General features: G+C 62.4%; 1 protein-coding gene across 1 annotated transcript; it reads left to right on the top strand.

Moving 5' to 3' along the window:
• Positions 1-230: 230 nt before the first annotated feature.
• On the top strand, positions 231-15,194 carry BTBD2 (BTB domain containing 2). Its single transcript, XM_036890587.2, has 9 exons — positions 231-638; positions 7,936-8,055; positions 9,865-10,021; positions 10,697-10,802; positions 10,963-11,160; positions 13,171-13,363; positions 13,526-13,613; positions 13,848-13,994; positions 14,294-15,194. The coding sequence occupies exons 1-9, from the start codon at positions 238-240 to the stop codon at positions 14,453-14,455; spliced, it is 1,572 nt and encodes a 523-aa protein (XP_036746482.2). The 5' UTR covers positions 231-237; the 3' UTR covers positions 14,456-15,194.
• The last annotated feature ends 680 nt before the right edge of the window (positions 15,195-15,874 follow it).

Below are 15,874 nucleotides of genomic sequence, written 5' to 3'. Positions count from 1 at the left end.
GAATGAAGTCTGGCGTCCAGGCTCCAGGATCTAGAGGTGGGGTCCCGGGTCTGAGCTGCAGCATTAGGTCTGGGGTCCGGGAATCAGGGGCTCGGGTGCAGGGGTGCAGGGGTGCAGGGGTGCAGGGGCCGGGCTGCTGCGCGCCCCCGCCCCTCCCCGCGCCCCGCCCCCTCCCCCTCCCCCAGCTCCCCGCCCCCCTCCGCCCCGCCCCGCCCCCGCGGCCGCCGCACCGACAAGATGGCGGCGGGTGGGAGCGGCGGGCGCGCGTCTTGCCCGCCGGGGGTCGGCCCGGGCGCGGGGGGCGGCCCTGGGCCCAGCGCCAACGCCGCCCCGGCCCCCGGCAACGCGGCGGCCGCCGCCGCCCCCGCGCCCGCCGCCCCCGGGCCGCCCCCCGTGCCGGGCCCGCCGCCGGGGCCGCAGTCGGGGCCGGGGCCGGGCGCGCAGGCCGCGGCGGGCGGGGAGCGGGCGGCCGAGGAGCCGGGGGCGGCGGCGCTGCTGCGCGAGCCCGTGTACAACTGGCAGGCCACCAAGCCCACGCTCAAGGAGCGCTTCGCCTTCCTCTTCAACAACGAGGTGCTGTGCGACGTGCACTTCCTGGTGGGCAAGGGGCTCGGCGCGCAGCGCATCCCGGCGCACAGGTGGGCCGCCCCGGGACCCCTCCGTCCCGGGCCCCGCGTCCCCGGTTCCCCACATCCCCCGGGCCCAGCATCCCGAACCCCGCATCCCCGGGACTCCGCCGACCCGGGCCCCCGCATCCCCGGCACCCTGCATCCCCGGCACCCCGCATCCCCGGTTCCCCACATCCCCCGGGCCCAGCATCCCCGGGACCCCGCCGCCCCGGGCCCCTGCATCCCCGGCACCCCGCATCCCCGGTTCACCACATCCCCGGGCCCTGCCGCCCCAGTCCCCAGCATCCCCGGGACCCTGCTGCCTCGGGCCCCTGCATCCCTGGGACCCCGCATCCCCGGTTCCCCACATCCCCGGGACCCCGCCGCCCCAGGTCCCAGCATGCTCTCTCACATGACCCAGGCCCTGAGAGTCTGGGCGGGTGGATGCCCCTGGACACGCGTCCAGTGCGGGAACCTAGGGTTTCTGCTTAAGGGGAGCAGAGGGTCCCCAGGGGCCCGTGCCTCAGGACTCATAGTTGTGAGGGCGGAGTGAGGAGCCCAGCAGGGAAGCAGAGAGGGGCCCGGCCCTACCGGGGCCACAGTGCAGGGGGGAGCACAGGGCTCCTGGCTCAGGGAGGGGGGGGCGCCCGGAGACAGGTGCTGGGCAAGGGGGTGCCGTGGGCCAGAGGGGCCCCATCTGCCGTGAAGGGTGGAACAGCCGCAGACCGGAGGTGCCGGGTGATTGGGGAGCAGCAGAAATGGGAGGCCTGTGTCCATGATGTGGTGAGCAGGCGGCTTGGCAGAAGAGGGCGAGTAGGGGTTCGCGCTGGGGTTCCTCCAGGCTCCTGGCTCCAGCGTCCCAGGGGAGGGCAGGTGGGGGGGGGACATGGCGCTTTGGAGGGGCCGGGAGGGCAGTGTGAGTTGGGTCTGCCTGCAGGGAGCAGGGGCCGGAAGCAATGGGAAGGTGTGCCGGCGGGAGCGCCTAGGGCGAGAAGCACCCTGCCGACGGTGTCTGGGATGCAGGCCCCTCCCGTTCGGGGTGTGGGCGCCCCCACGCCCATGGTTCATGTTCTCTGTCAGACCGGCCACCCCATCCCCATGGGCCTGTCACTTGTGGTGCCATGCCGATGTCCGTTTTCTTGCCCCGTGGCCCCTGCTTTAGCGCCCTTCGCAGGAAGCTTTAGTTTGTCTTTTCAGCCTTTGGGTCCAGGTCAGCCTCGGGGTGATGTCCTGAGGCTCCAGGGGGCCCCTGATGGCTATGACCTCACTTTGGCGTGTTCTGCCCCCAAGCCCACAGCACTGGTGTAGTGGGTTGAATGGTGGCCCCAAAAAGGTGCGTGCCGTTGTGCGACAGTCCCCATAGTTGGTGTCAGAGCCCACCCGTCACCCCAGAAGGCCCCCTCTAGCCCGCCTGCCATCGTGCCCCCTTTCACTCCGAGCCCCAGGCAGTGCCCGATCTGCCGGCCCACTCTCTCTGCTGCCGTTAGATTCGACATAATCAGGATAGGATACGTCGCTAAGGCCCGGGTGCCTTCATCGGGTGTGAAGTCTCAGGTCCGGCCGCGCAGTTGTGTGTGCGTTGCAGTTGTGTGTGCGTCCGTAGTTCATTTCTTCTCATCGCCGAGGTAGTTCCCGTGACTGCGACATTCTGTTGTGCTGGTGAACCTCTATCCGGTAGGGATACGGGACAGTTCCAGTTTTCGCTGTCACGAATATGCTGCCGTGCACATTCGGGCGCAGTTCTGCACGTAGGCGCCAGTCCCCCATTCCCTTGGATCGCTCCCCAGGGGTGGTATGTTGGAATTACAGGGAGACTAACAGTTGACATTTTAAGGGACTCTTTCCAGAGTGGCTACACAGTTCACACTCCCCCCAGCAGGGCTGGAGGGTTCCGCGTGCCTTTGGCCTCCGAGGACCTGGGGAACGACCCCCCTCTGGTTGCTGGATAGGGTTGTTACTGCTTCTGAGGTGTTGGGTAGAAATGCCCCGTGGAACCCCCTGAGAATGGGCTTTCTTCTGAGGGAGGGCTTTCAAAATTCCTCGTTCACATACTGTACTTGTTTTATGCTTGTTTAGATTTCTCATTCTTCATGCGTCAGGTTGCGCAGTGGGTGTCTTTCTAAGAAGGAGCCTGTTTCATTGCAATTGTCTGAATTTGCTGGCGTCGGGCTGTTTGAGAGTCCGTGCATCGTCTCAGGACCTCGGGGGTCTGTACTGACGCTGCTCCTTACATTCCTGATTTGGGGAACTTGCATCTCTGCTCCTCTTGGTTAGTCTACTAAATACAATTTTAGCAATTTTATTTATTTATTTTTTATTTTGGTATCATTAATATGCAATCACATGAGCAACATTGTGGTTACTAGACTTCCCCCACTATCAAGTCCCCCCCACATACCCCATTACAGTCACTGTCCATCAGCGTAGTAAAGATGCTGTAGAGTCACTGTTTGTCTTCCCTGTGCTACACTGCCTTCCCCATGCCCCCCACCCCCTTCCATTATGTGTGCTAATCGTAATGTCCCCTTTTCCCCCTTATCCATCCCTCCCCACCCACCCTCCCAGTCCCTTTCCCTTTGGTAACTGTCAGTCCATTCTTGGGTTCCTTGAGTCTGCTGCTGTTTTGTTCCTTCAGTTTTTACAGATGAGTGAAATCATTTGGTGCTTGTCTTTCTCCGCCTGACTTTTTTCACTGAGCATAATACCCTCTAGCTCCATCCATGTTGCAAATGGTAGGATTTGTTTTCTTCTTATGGATGAATAACATTCCATTGTGCATATGTGCCACATCTTCTTTATCCATTCATCTACTGAGGGACACTTAGGTTGCTTCCATTTCTTGACTGTTGTAAATAGTGCTGCGATCAACATAGGGGTGCATCTGTCTTTTTCAAACTGGGCTCCTGCATTCTTGAATTTTAGCAATTTTAGCTCCACTGATTTTTCCCGTTTTCCCATTCCCAGTTTCATTAATTCCAATGCTCACCTTTATCATTTCCTCCTTTCTTCAGGTTTTATTTGCTCTTCATTTTCTAGATTCTTGAGATGGGAGCTTACCCTGTGGGTTTTAGGCCAGTATTTAAGAGATCGGTGATGCTGAGCTCTAAGCCCTGTTTGAGCTGCATCCCCTACATTTTGATGTGTTGAAAAATTCAGAATTTTCACTCCAGTAAAAACTCTTTCCACTTTCCCTTGTGCTCCTTCTTTGACCCATGGGTCACTTTGAAGTGTGTTCTTTAATTTCAAAATGTGGGGATTTCTCAGATTTCTTTCTGTTGTTGGTTTATAACTAAATTCCTGTGTGTTTGGTGAGCACGCTCTGACTGCCTTTGGTATCTTGAAGTGTATTTGCATGACCTTGTGTGCGGTCCGTCCTGGGGAATGTTCCGTGCGCTCTGCTGCTGTGGGGCTGAGGGGTCTGTAAAGTCCAGTGTGGCCCGCTTGGCTGATGCTGTTGTTCAGTCTTCGGTCTCCTTGCTGATTTTCTGTCTGGTTGTTCTAACAGTTATTGAGAGTGAGTGTGGAAACCTCCAACTATTTGCTGAATGGTCTCTTCCTCTCATTAACTCTCAGTTTCTACCTCGTGTATTATTCTGGGACTCTTGCTAGGTGTGTATTCGTTTATAATTGTTACCCATCCCTGGTGGTGTGATCCTCTGTTCACATGAAAAGTCCCTTTTCTAGTAAGAGTCCTTGTCGTAATGTCTGTTTTTTTTCTGATTGATGTGGCCACTCCAGGTCTGCCTGTCCCCAGGCTGCCGTTCCGCTGCGTCGTTCATCTGGTGGCAGAGCACCGATGTGCGTCCTCAGTGTGTCATGTTGGGGGGTCCACTGAGCCCACCTGCCCCGTCTCCGGTGGTGCGGGCTGTGACCGTGCGGTGAGCTGGTGTCTGCGAGCTTCTCCGCCGCAATGTCGCCCTGTCCCCTCTGTAAACAACTTCCCGAGGGCTACTCTGTACAGACCTTGTGGCTCTCCCCCTGCTGCCAACTGCCTGCAGCTTCTGGGGCGATGATCCTTGCCAGAAACAGCTACTGCTCCGGCATTCGCCCTCCGGGGATTTTCTATCTCTGTAACCCCTGTGTTTGTTATCTGGGTTTCTGGAAAGGAGAGCTGGGCCTTCTCCCTTATTCACCCGTCGTCCAGGCACTTATTCGTATCATCTCGGACTGGTGGGTGTTCATTTTGCCCTGTGGGTCATCTCCCGGTACACACATTGTTTTCTCGCTCACGTTGTCTGGGATTTGGCTGTTAGGGGTCCTCGGTCTGGCACCCGTGTCCTTTGAGCATTTCCCCGTGATGTCTGGAGCACCTCCTGATGCTCCGGCCCCACGGATGCTCCCGCCTCCTGTCCTTTCTGAGCACTGGCCTGGAACCAGCCCTTTCTCCAAGAAGCCCTGTTCCTTTTAGTGGCTACTGGGGTTTAGTCACCAAGATCTGGGCACCAAGGGTGCTCAGTGCTGCACGGTGTCCTTCTTCGCAGACATAGCTGGGATTTACATCCTTCACACTCACACGCCTGCACGCACTTCTGCCTCTGTCCACCCACCCACCTGAGAGCCAACGGCTCCCCTTGATGCCCGAGGGCCCAGGGCACCCTGCCTGACCGCGGGACGAGAACCCAGCTCCCCTCCACAGCATCCTTAGTCGTGCCATCCTAGAACATACGCAAAGCAGTTTCAGCGGCTAACCCCTCTCCTGCACAAAATAAGTTTCCTGAGCACTGAGTATTTGTGTACCATTCCTTTGGCCTTTCACCTGTTTTCCAAAGCTACTTAGCTGGCCTTCTTTTTCCCCTGCCCCACTCAGGGTTCTATGTTGGTTTTTATTTTTATTTTTTGTTTAAACTTTAATGTTCTAAATTGTGGTAAAATACACATAAAAAATTCACCATCTTACCATGTTTAAATACACAGCTCATGGCATTAAGGACATTCACATGTGCACGTCCCCAACTTCCATCTCCAGAACTTTCCACCTTCCCAAACCAAAACTGTCCCCATGAAACTAGCCCCCCAGCCCCCAGCCCCACCGCCCACTTCCTGTCTGTGTGGATGGGGCTCCTCCAGGGACCTCCTGGGAGGGGGATCCGACAGGGTCTGCCCTGCTGTCTGGCTCATGTCCCTGAGCACTGTGTCCTGGAGGCCCGTCCACGCTGTAGAGGGGGCAGTGCCCTGCTCCTTCCCACGCTGCGTGATGCTCCGTGTGCGGATGGACACACTGTGTGAAGTGCATCTGGGCTGCTGCCACCTTTTGGCTGCTGTGCACACATGCTCAGGTTTCATGTGGACGTGTTGCTCAGGTACACACCCGGGGTGGAGTTGCTGTTGACCCCAGGTTTCACCATCTGCACTTCTTACCTTCCCACCCTTTGTGCACCGGTTCTGTCTCCACATCCTCGTCAAGTCTCGTCACTGCTCATAGTTTTGATTCTAGCCTTCCTGGTGGGGCAAAGCGGTGTCTCACTGTGGTTTCGAGTTGCATGTATCCTTCTGCTCTTGGAGAAGGAGGGCGAAGGGAGGGAACAGACGTAGGAAGGGGGCGGCTGCTGGGCGAGGGGCTGCGCTCTGGCCGACCAGAGGCGGGAGTGGTAGAGGGGCAGGTGTGGAGGCCGGAGCCCAAAGGCCCCTGGAGGTCTGAGTGAGATCGAGGTGGGTGGGGGAGCCGTGGAGGTGGGCAGACCCCTCGGACCCGGCGGCCTCTCCGGGGCCGTGGGCTGTCCCCATGTCCCGGGGCACTGATGGGCATGATCGGCCGGTAGCCCTGCACAGACACGTGGCAGTGGGTGGCGTCGTTTCCTCTCCAGAGATCAGATGGTTTATTCACATCTGGAAGGAAAGGATGCACAGGAAGGCACTTCGTGTATGCAGATGTGTGGGACCGTGGCAAGGGGGCCTGGGGACCCTGCCACTGCAGTGAACAAGCGGTGGGGCGGGTGAGAACGGCAGCCAAACGGGCCTGAGCGTCCTGGGGTGGCTGGAGCAGCACCGCAGGCAGGCGGACAAAACCAGAGACGCAGCCCTCAGCTCAGGACCCGAGGGCTGGGCTCCAGGCGGGGCAGGGCCGGGCTCCTGTGGCTCCGGGGTTGGGTCCCCCCACCTGTCCAGCTGCAGGGGACCCCAGGCAGCCCTGGGTTCTTGGCCCCCTTCCTTCCAGTCACTGCCCCTGTCGTCAAGCGGCCTCTTGCTATGTCTGTCCAAATTTCCTCTTTATAAGGACCCCTGTCATCAGGTAGGACCACCCCACCCCGGTGTGACCTCACCGAAACTGATGCCCTCTGCAGAGACTGTTTCCACACCAAGTCGTGTTCTGACGCTCCTGGGGGGCAGGACTGTTGGGGGTGCTGTTCACGCCACCACACCTGGTTTCCCCCTCGCCTCTGGCTCCAGTCTGGCCCTTGGGGAGCAGTCAAGTCCCGGACTGGACTGTGGCCCAGATGGGACCTGGCAGGGTCAGGGGGCACATGTCCGCCGATGGGAAGGTGGGGCAGGGGGGAGGGTGGGGCTCCTCTCCCTGCAGGGGAAGGGCCACCCAGCCCGGGGCTCTCCGGGGGCTTCGGGAAGGCAGCTGCCAGTGGCCAGGGAGTCGGATGTGTCTGCTGAGTCCCGACATTTCTGAGTGGGGGGTGGCGGCTCAGAGCCCCCCCGTGTTGTGGCGGGGACCCTGTGCAGAGCTGTGGCTGTGAGCTGTCCCTGCCCCCCTTGGGAGGCCGCCACGGGGTGGGCCCTGGCACCGAGGACTGTGGCAGGGTGCTCTGCGCCATCCTCGGCTCAGCCCCTGTGGGGCCCCGCACAAATTCCCAGCGCCCATCCACCAGGCCATCTGGAGGGCTCACGGCGGGAGGGAAGGCTGGGGGCACTCCGCAACTTGTCCTCCCGCCCCTCTAGCGGAAGATGTGGGTGGGTGGGCCTGAGCAGCACGGGTTCCTGGGCTGCACCCCAGGCCTCCCTGCTGCCACCGCCTCCTGACACTCGCCCCACGCCCTTGGCCTCAAAGCCCTTCCCCCGGGGGCTCAGCCCGGCTCAGATGTCCCTGCCAGGCGTGAGTGGGCGAGGGAGTGGCTGAGTGGCTGGCGGGGCTGGTGGAGCTGTGAGCCCGTCTGCCACGGGGGGGCGGTCGGTCTCTCCCGTCCGCCTCCTGTTGCTCCATGGTCTTCAGTGCTGTCATTCTGGAAGCATCTGCCTCCAGGATGCTGTGGGCCAGCTTCTTCTGGGGGTGCTGTCTGGGGTCTCCGGTGGGGACACTCAGACATCCCCAGGGCCCCTGACAGTACCCCCGGCTCTGGTGACTGGGATGAGCGGGGACGAGCAGGTTCTTCTGACACGCCAGGTTCGTGCTCGCCGTGGGAAGTGCTGTCTTCGATGCCATGTTCAACGGGGGTATGGCCACCACGTCCACTGAGATCGAGCTGCCTGACGTGGAGCCGGCCGCCTTCCTGGCGCTGCTCAAGTGAGCCCTCTGGGTCCCTCACTGTGGGGAGGGTGCAGGAGCCTGAGGCTTGGAGACTAGAGACGGCCTGGCAAAGACAGAGACCCCTGGTGACGAGGCGTCCCGGGCACCCGGCCCCCTGGAGGTTTCTAGAACTCTCCTCTGCAGTGGGGGATGCACTCTGAAGATCCTCATCCCATTTTCACTTTTGTGTCCTTTTATCAAGATGTAATTCAGATACTTCACAATTTACCCATTGAAACTGTGCAAGTAACTGCATTTTGGTGCATTCACAGTATTGTGCAACCATCACCTCTGATTCCAGAATGTCCCATCACCCTAAAAAGAAGCCCCGTGAGCTGTCATCCCCAGGCCTCCCAGCCCCCGGCACCCACAGGCCCACGTTCTGTCTGGATGCGCCTATTCTGGACATTTCACAGAAAGCGCGCTGTGTGGCCTTCTGCGTCCGGCTTCCCTAGGAGCCTGTTCCAGGGTTCACCCCGTTGCAGCCCATGTTACTCTGACGAGAAGAGAGAGCTGAGGCGGGAAGCCGGCTTTCAGGGGCCCCCCACCCATCTCCTTTGCTCAGCGCGATTCCCTCGCTTCTGGAAATGCTGGTGTAAATCGTCATGGGTGACTTTAAAGATCACCCCAAACAGTTAAATTTGTAAATGCAATTTATTTTTTCCCATCCTATTATAAAATGGCACAGGCTCACACACATGAAAAATTAAGAACATACAAAAAGCGTAAATAACAGACCGGAGCTAACCTGGCCCCCCTCTGACACACCACAGGGCACCCTTGGCCGGCCCTCCCCACTCAGCCCCAGGCGTCCCTTCCCTCACCTGGGCAGATCCCAAACCCACTCCCAGGGGTTCCCCAGAGGGGCCACAGCCACAGAGACGGAAAGTGGGTGCTGGGCCTGGGGCTGGGGGAGGGGTGGGGGGTGTTTCATGGGACGGTTTCGGTTTAGGCAGGTGGAAAGCTCTGGGTATGGAGGGTGGGGTCGGCTGCACCACTGGGCGCCGTATGCCCTGAGCTGTGCACTCAGAGATGGTCATGATGGTGATTTTTTGTCATGTGTATTTTACTGTTAATTTCAAAAACTGAAAGTGATGTCCGTTAAAGAAATCAGAAACAAACAAAACCAGGTTAGTCTGCCAGACGCTGGGGATTGTGTTGGGGTGGGGCCATGGGGATCCCTGGTGCTGTGTCCAGTCGGGCCAGGACAGTGGGTTAGGGGTCCGGCGCATTCCCCGTGCGGCACCGGGAGAGGGTGTGTGCCCCAGGGGTTCGCCCCTGTCGCCGTGCACCAGCCCCGCACGGGAGTTCCGATTTCTCCAGGCTCTCACCTTTGTTTTAAATCAACCCCAACTTCCGACCCCCGTTTAGAGTCTGGCCAGTGGCAGGTGTTCAGGGTGTGGGTGAGTGTGAGTCAGGCCGGCCCTCTGGGCCTGTGATTTACCCACAACTCACTGAGCGTTGCAGCGAGGCCTGAATGTGGAGACCTGAGTCCAGGGCGGGTCCCATGGGCAGCTGGTGGCTCGTAGCCCTGGTGCCCTCACATGGGGAAGGGGGCAGGCCTGCTGTGTAGACGTGTCCCTGTGTTTGGGGGTGACTGGGTTAGCCCCCTGCTGGTGCTCACATTTAATGGCCTTTGCTGGGTTACATCTACACGTCAGCAGAGGCTTGTTGGGAACGTTCCTCGGGCCAGGACGGTGGGTTAGGGGTCCTGCTGGCCAGGTCTAGCTGTCCGAATGGAGCTGTGAGCCCCTGGGGTCAGGCTGGGCAGCCCCTGCCTCAGGGCCTCCGTGTCCACCTTCCCAGGTTTCTCTACTCGGATGAGGTTCAGATTGGACCAGAGACGGTCATGACCACGCTGTACACCGCCAAGAAGTACGCGGTGCCCGCGCTGGAGGCCCACTGCGTGGAGTTCCTGAAGAAGAACCTCCGGGCTGACAACGCCTTCATGCTGCTGACCCAGGCGTGTGGGCGGGGCGGGCGCAGGCCCGGGTGAGGGGGCGGTGGGGGCATTTGTCCGCGGTTTGCACCCCTGCCCCCACCTCTGGCCATCCCCTCCTTTTTTCTAGGCCGCCTGTTGGTAGGTGGGGCTCACTGTTCCTGCCCGTATTCTGATGCCCTTTGCAAGGGTCGGGTGTGGGGCAAAAGGCATTTGGGTTCCCTTGAGAAAGACCTCCTGGTGCTGTGTCCAGTCGGGCATCGGAGGGCTCGGCGGGGCCACGGGGACCCAGAGACTGGGAAGCATGTGGACACAGGTGGTCAGGGACGGGGTAGCGTGGAGTGTGGGGGGTGCCTTCTCCCAGGAGGTCAGGGCACCACCCAGGTGCCCTGGCTCTGCAAACCCTGGGCTCTGGGTGCTGACTGGCCACCTCGGGGCTGCGGGGTGGAGGGGTCACCGCATCCCGCAGCTCTGTGGTTCCAAGGGACCAGGAACTGCTCCCCGCCCCGCGTGGGTGCTGCTGATGGAGGCCAGAGGCACGGCCTGTCCCCGGGGCCTGGAGGGGCAGGTCCCTGGCCGTGGTCTCCGGCCGTCTGTGGGCACCTAGGCCCCCGAGCTTGACATTTGTGTGGAGCCTCGGGGCAGGCGTCGCCTTCAGTCCAGCCGAGGCCTGGGTGTTCACACGCCCTCCCTCGCCAGGCCAGGCTCTTCGACGAACCGCAGCTCGCCAGCCTGTGCCTGGAGAACATCGACAAGAACACCGCGGACGCCATCACCGCGGAGGGATTCACCGACATCGACCTGGGTGAGGCCCTCGGGGCCGCGGGGCGTGTGGCCAGGGGCCCAGGACCCGGCAGCCGGGGCGTCCGCCGCGGGGCCAGGGCGCTTCCGTCCGGCCCCCAGGCCCGGCGCTGGCCGGAGAGCTTGGCGCTCACGCGTCTCTGCGGCCCGGCCCCTCCCTGCAGACACGCTGGTGGCCGTGCTGGAGCGCGACACGCTGGGCATCCGCGAGGTGCGTCTGTTCAACGCTGTCGTGCGCTGGTCCGAGGCCGAGTGTCAGCGGCAGCAGCTGCAGGTGACACCGGAGAACAAGCGGAGGGTCCTGGGCAAGGCTCTGGCCCTGATCCGCTTCCCACTCATGACCATCGAGGAGTTCGCCGCAGGTAACGGCCAGGGGTGCCGAGGGGCTGCTCGGGAGGAGCGCGACCCCGGGATGCCCCAGGTGTGACCCAGGCACGTGTCCTTGGGCCGGGCACGGTGGGTCTGGCGCCAGCCACACGTCCACCCCAGAGCCCCTGCGGGGAGCACGGCATGCTCGCCGCGTTCACGCGGGAAGCCTGGACGGCACCTTAAAGTGTAAAGTCGGAGGACCCGCAGACGCCGCCCATCCTGCGTCTCTGCGTCTCTTGCCTTCTGCTTCCGTGTGTGCACCCCCGTGTGGGCGTGTGCCTGGCCCCTGAGGGGCTCCATCTTGGACTCACATCCTGGGGGTTGGGCTGCGGTGTCAGCACCCTTGACCAGCCCCATGAAGGGTAGGAAGGGGACCCCGGGGGACTCCCTCCCCTAGTGCGGTGCTGACCTCGCCCTGGAGCCAGACAGGCCTGGGAGGCCCCGGATGTGGCCCGCAGTGGTGCCCACCCGCCACCCTCTCTCTTAGGGCTGCCAGATTTAGCACCAAAAATGGTTTTCTAGTGTAAGACTTCCCGTGCGCTGCGAGGCCTGCTTGTCCTATAGATCGGCGCTCTTGGCCCTGAAGTTCAGGTCTGACCGAGCGTCCGTGTTTTATCTGCTGCCGGTGTCCCATCCGTGCTGGGGACCGAGCTTCCATCAGATGCTTGGAGAGGGCCCCCGGCGTGCAGGCCCTTGCAGGGCGCTGTGGACACAGCAGCCAGGGGCACCCCCTGTTGTGGTGACCACAGAGGTCCCCAGACACGGCCACATATCCCCTGGGGGGCCAGGGTTCCCCCAGATGAGACCCCAGGCTGTGGCACTGGACTGCTCTTCTCCCAGACACCCACACGAGCCTTGCTGCCCCTCCCCCCCAGCCCTGGCTTGCACCCCAAAAGCCGTCTCCTGGTGGCCTCCGGCCTTCCTGGCCGCCACACCCTCTGGGGTCCCTGGCCACCTCCTGGAACCGCCCTTTCCTTGTCCTCAGAATGGAGCCTGTGTGACTCTCACCTCCTCAGTGGGGGGAGAGAGCCCCCTTTTCCCACAAACACCCCTGCCTAGGTACAGCCCTGCCCTGGCCCCCCAGCCCCACCCAGCTTAGCATGCCGGGAGTGACAGGTGTGCTCCGGGCTGGAGCTGGGCCCTCTGGCCCTGGCACCACCGCGTGGTGGGGGCCCATGGGGCTCGGGTCCTTTGTGCTTTAGGCAATCCCCTTCTTCTTGGGTTCCACCTGAAAATACAAGAAACTAGAGGAAAATTTGAAAAACAAGCTCAGCTGAGCACGTCCTGCTGAGGACCCATGTATTGTTCTTTCTGCGTTTCCTAGGCAGAGATTAAAAGAACTGTGGTCAACATTTTGCACTGGTTCTGTCCTCCTTCCCTCTGTGGACGACCCCCCCCCCCAAGACTGCTTTTTGTGTGGGTTGTTGGGGGCAGAGAGCAGGGCTTCTGCGGAAGTGCGTTCATAGTTGGTAAACGAGTGGTTCTGGAAGCAGAGGGTAGTGCCAGGTGAGGCCTGGCCCTTGGCCTGTCCTCACCCACACGTGGCCGTGCCATCGTGCACCCAGGTGTCCGCCCCCCACACCCCTCTCTGGCTGCAGGGCTGTGTCCGGCAGGCCTTGTCACCTCCCTGTCTGTGCAGGGGCCTCCCGGCCCACCTGAGCCAGGAGCCCCCATCTAGGGGCGAGAGTCTCCTGGGCAGGCGGCCATAGGCTCTGAACAGGGGCCCGGTGGAGGCTGGGTGAGGGGCGGCAGGCGGGCTTTTGCCCAGTGAGCCAGCGAATCCGCGTGGACCCCGCCCCAAGCACCGCGGAGAAGGGCAGTTTGTTGGGGGTCTGCCTGGACCCCTCCGTTTTGCAGATCCCGCATGGCCTCAGAGTTGCCGAGGAGGCAGCCGCTGCCCTCCGTCCCTGTGCCCAGGGGGCATGCCTGCCCCCAGCCCGCCCCATCCCCATTCCCAGCCGTGGCCCCACGCGGCCCTGGCCCGACGCCCCCTGTGCCCACAGGGCCCGCGCAGTCGGGCATCCTCGTGGACCGCGAGGTGGTCAGCCTGTTCCTGCACTTCACCGTCAACCCCAAGCCGCGCGTGGACTTCATCGACCGGCCGCGCTGCTGCCTCCGTGGGAAGGAGTGCAGCGTGAACCGCTTCCAGCAGGTGGAGAGCCGCTGGGGCTACAGCGGCACGAGCGACCGCGTCAGGTGGGCGGGCGGGGTGCGGGGAGGAAGGCCCGGGGGCAGGGGTCCCAGGAGGGTCTTCCTGTGGGCAGGGTGGGCAGGTGCCCGGTGCCTGTGCGCACGGGGCTGGGGGTGGCTGCGGTCCTGGTCCTGGGGCAGCATCTCGCTTCTCCATGTGCGGCTCAGGTTCTCGGTGAATAAGCGCATCTTCGTGGTCGGCTTCGGGCTCTACGGCTCCATCCACGGGCCCACGGATTACCAAGTGAACATACAGGTACCCGCTCTGGCCCCTGGCCCTCGAGACATCCTTCCTGTAAGGGTTTCTGCCCCGTGGTGAGGGGTGCCCCCTGGGACACCCGTGGGACGCTGATGATGTTTCCCCGTCCCCTGCATTCGCCTCCTTGGGGTCGAGGCTGGGCACTGTGCGGTTCAGCCACTGTGGGGTCCTGCGCGTGGGCTTGGGGGCATGGAGGCCCGGGGCTGAGGGCGCCTGGCTCCTGGCCTGCAGATCATCCACACAGACAGCAACACGGTCTTGGGGCAGAACGACACCGGCTTCAGCTGCGACGGCTCTGCCAGCACCTTCCGGGTCATGTTCAAGGAGCCGGTAGAGGTGCTGCCCAATGTCAACTACACGGCCTGTGCCACCCTCAAGGTGTGCCTGACCTTACCCCACCCCGATCCCAAACCGGTCCCTGGCCCCAGCTGCGATCCTCATTCTGTCACGCTGCCCAGGGCCCCAACCCCAACTCTGATGCCCACCCAGGACCCTGCCTGACCCCCAAACAGTGCCGGGACCCTGACCGTGCACCTCCCTTCCTATGCTGTAGCCCTCCTCCTCGTGGTGTGGCTTCTGCTGTAGACCAGAGGGCCTGCACCCGGGGGCCCCAGTGGGGTGGTGCTGCCCTGCCCAGCGGGGGGCCCGCCTGACTCTTGTGGCCCCCTGCCCCACAGGGCCCAGACTCCCACTATGGCACCAAAGGCCTGCGCAAGGTGACCCACGAGTCCCCCACGACTGGGGCCAAGACCTGCTTCACTTTCTGCTACGCGGCCGGGAACAACAACGGCACATCCGTGGAGGATGGCCAGATCCCCGAGGTCATCTTCTACACCTAGGCCGCTGCGCCGTGTTGTCCCCCACCCTGCGCCTCTGGCCGCCCGGAGGGGAGCTTCACTCTCATGGGGCCCCGGCCGCTGTTCGGAGCCTGGCGAGGGCCGTGCGACAATCCCTCAGGACTTGGGGGACAGGGCTGGCCTGACCCCCCCCACCGAGGGTCCTGCCCACTGCCCAGCAGCTCAGGGCTGCCTTGGGCGCCTGAGCACAGGACCCGTAGGCTGGCGACTCCTGTGGCTGGTCCAGCTGCACGTGGCAGTGAACCCCGGATTTCCTGCCCTGGTGGGAGACGGTATGTGGGGGTGCCCCTAGTGTTTTGTTGGGGTGTTGTGTTCCTTTGCTCTGCTCACTGGGGGAGCCCAGGCCCCGCTGAGCCCCCAGCATGACAGCCTGAGCCCTGGGCAGTGGGACTCCTGTGGGCCTCGAGCCGCCTTCTGTTCCTGCTGGGCCTGCCCAGCCTCCCCGTTCAGCCTCCTCCAGGCCCTGCAGCCGAGGACGTGGGCCTCAGAGCCTATCTGCCCGGGAGGGGTGATGGTGCGGGCCCCCCACCCCTGTACATACTGCCGCCCGTCGGCCCCAGTGAGCACCGAGGTGCTGCCCCCTGGGTGCCTCTGCCGCCCTGCGTGTTTCTGCCCCAGTGAGTCCTTTTGGGACCCGTGTATTCCCTGAAGCCATGAAAGGTGTGCCCTCCTCACACCACACCCACAAGTGACTTTTTTAAATAAAGGAAAGAAACGTACAGCCCTGACCTGCCTGCTTTCTCCTGTCAGAGCCCCTGGGGCCCTGGCAGCTCTGAGACCCAACCCTTCTCTCTGCGGCTGCTTCTACATCGTAAGAGGGACACGTGCCCCATGCCCACTCTGTCATCAGTCAGTCTCCCCGTAGGCCTCCCCACCTGGGGGCTTCCACCACGGCCCTTCTATGCACAGTGGGGACCTGGTGGGTTGGTGGTGCGGGCACAGCCAGCAGGGCACCGTGGGGCCTTCCCAGCACTCTGCCAGTGTCAGCCAGGACCGGGCTGCAGGGAGCTGCATGGGGACCTCACTGGCTCTGCCCTGTGGACCTGGGGCGGCGCCCGGTGCGCAGGAGGCACCAGCTGCTTGGCTCTGTCCCGAGGCTTCCCCATCCGCCCTGGCCCCCCTTCTGTGCACTGAGGGATCTGGAGTCCGAGTAACAGAGTTCATGCCAGAGGGTGCCCGGGAGAGGACAAGGTATTTTACGGTCATGACCCGGGCACAGTCCAGGCCCAGAACGTGGCTGGCTGCCGACATCCTCTCTATGCCTGAGCTCGGCTGCGCATCACCTCCCAAGACCAGCCACACTCCAGGAGAACACGAATGAGGCCTTCCAAGCACTCCTGCGGCAGCCTGGCCTGGGCGTCCCTGTGGTTCAGAGCCGCCCCCTTGGGAGGACAGGGTGAC

Source organism: Manis pentadactyla, chromosome 12, assembly GCF_030020395.1.
Source record: "Manis pentadactyla isolate mManPen7 chromosome 12, mManPen7.hap1, whole genome shotgun sequence".
NCBI classification, from domain to species: domain Eukaryota; kingdom Metazoa; phylum Chordata; class Mammalia; order Pholidota; family Manidae; genus Manis; species Manis pentadactyla.
The sequence above is the reverse complement of the archived record's forward strand: the minus strand, read 5'-3'. Positions and strand labels throughout refer to the sequence as shown.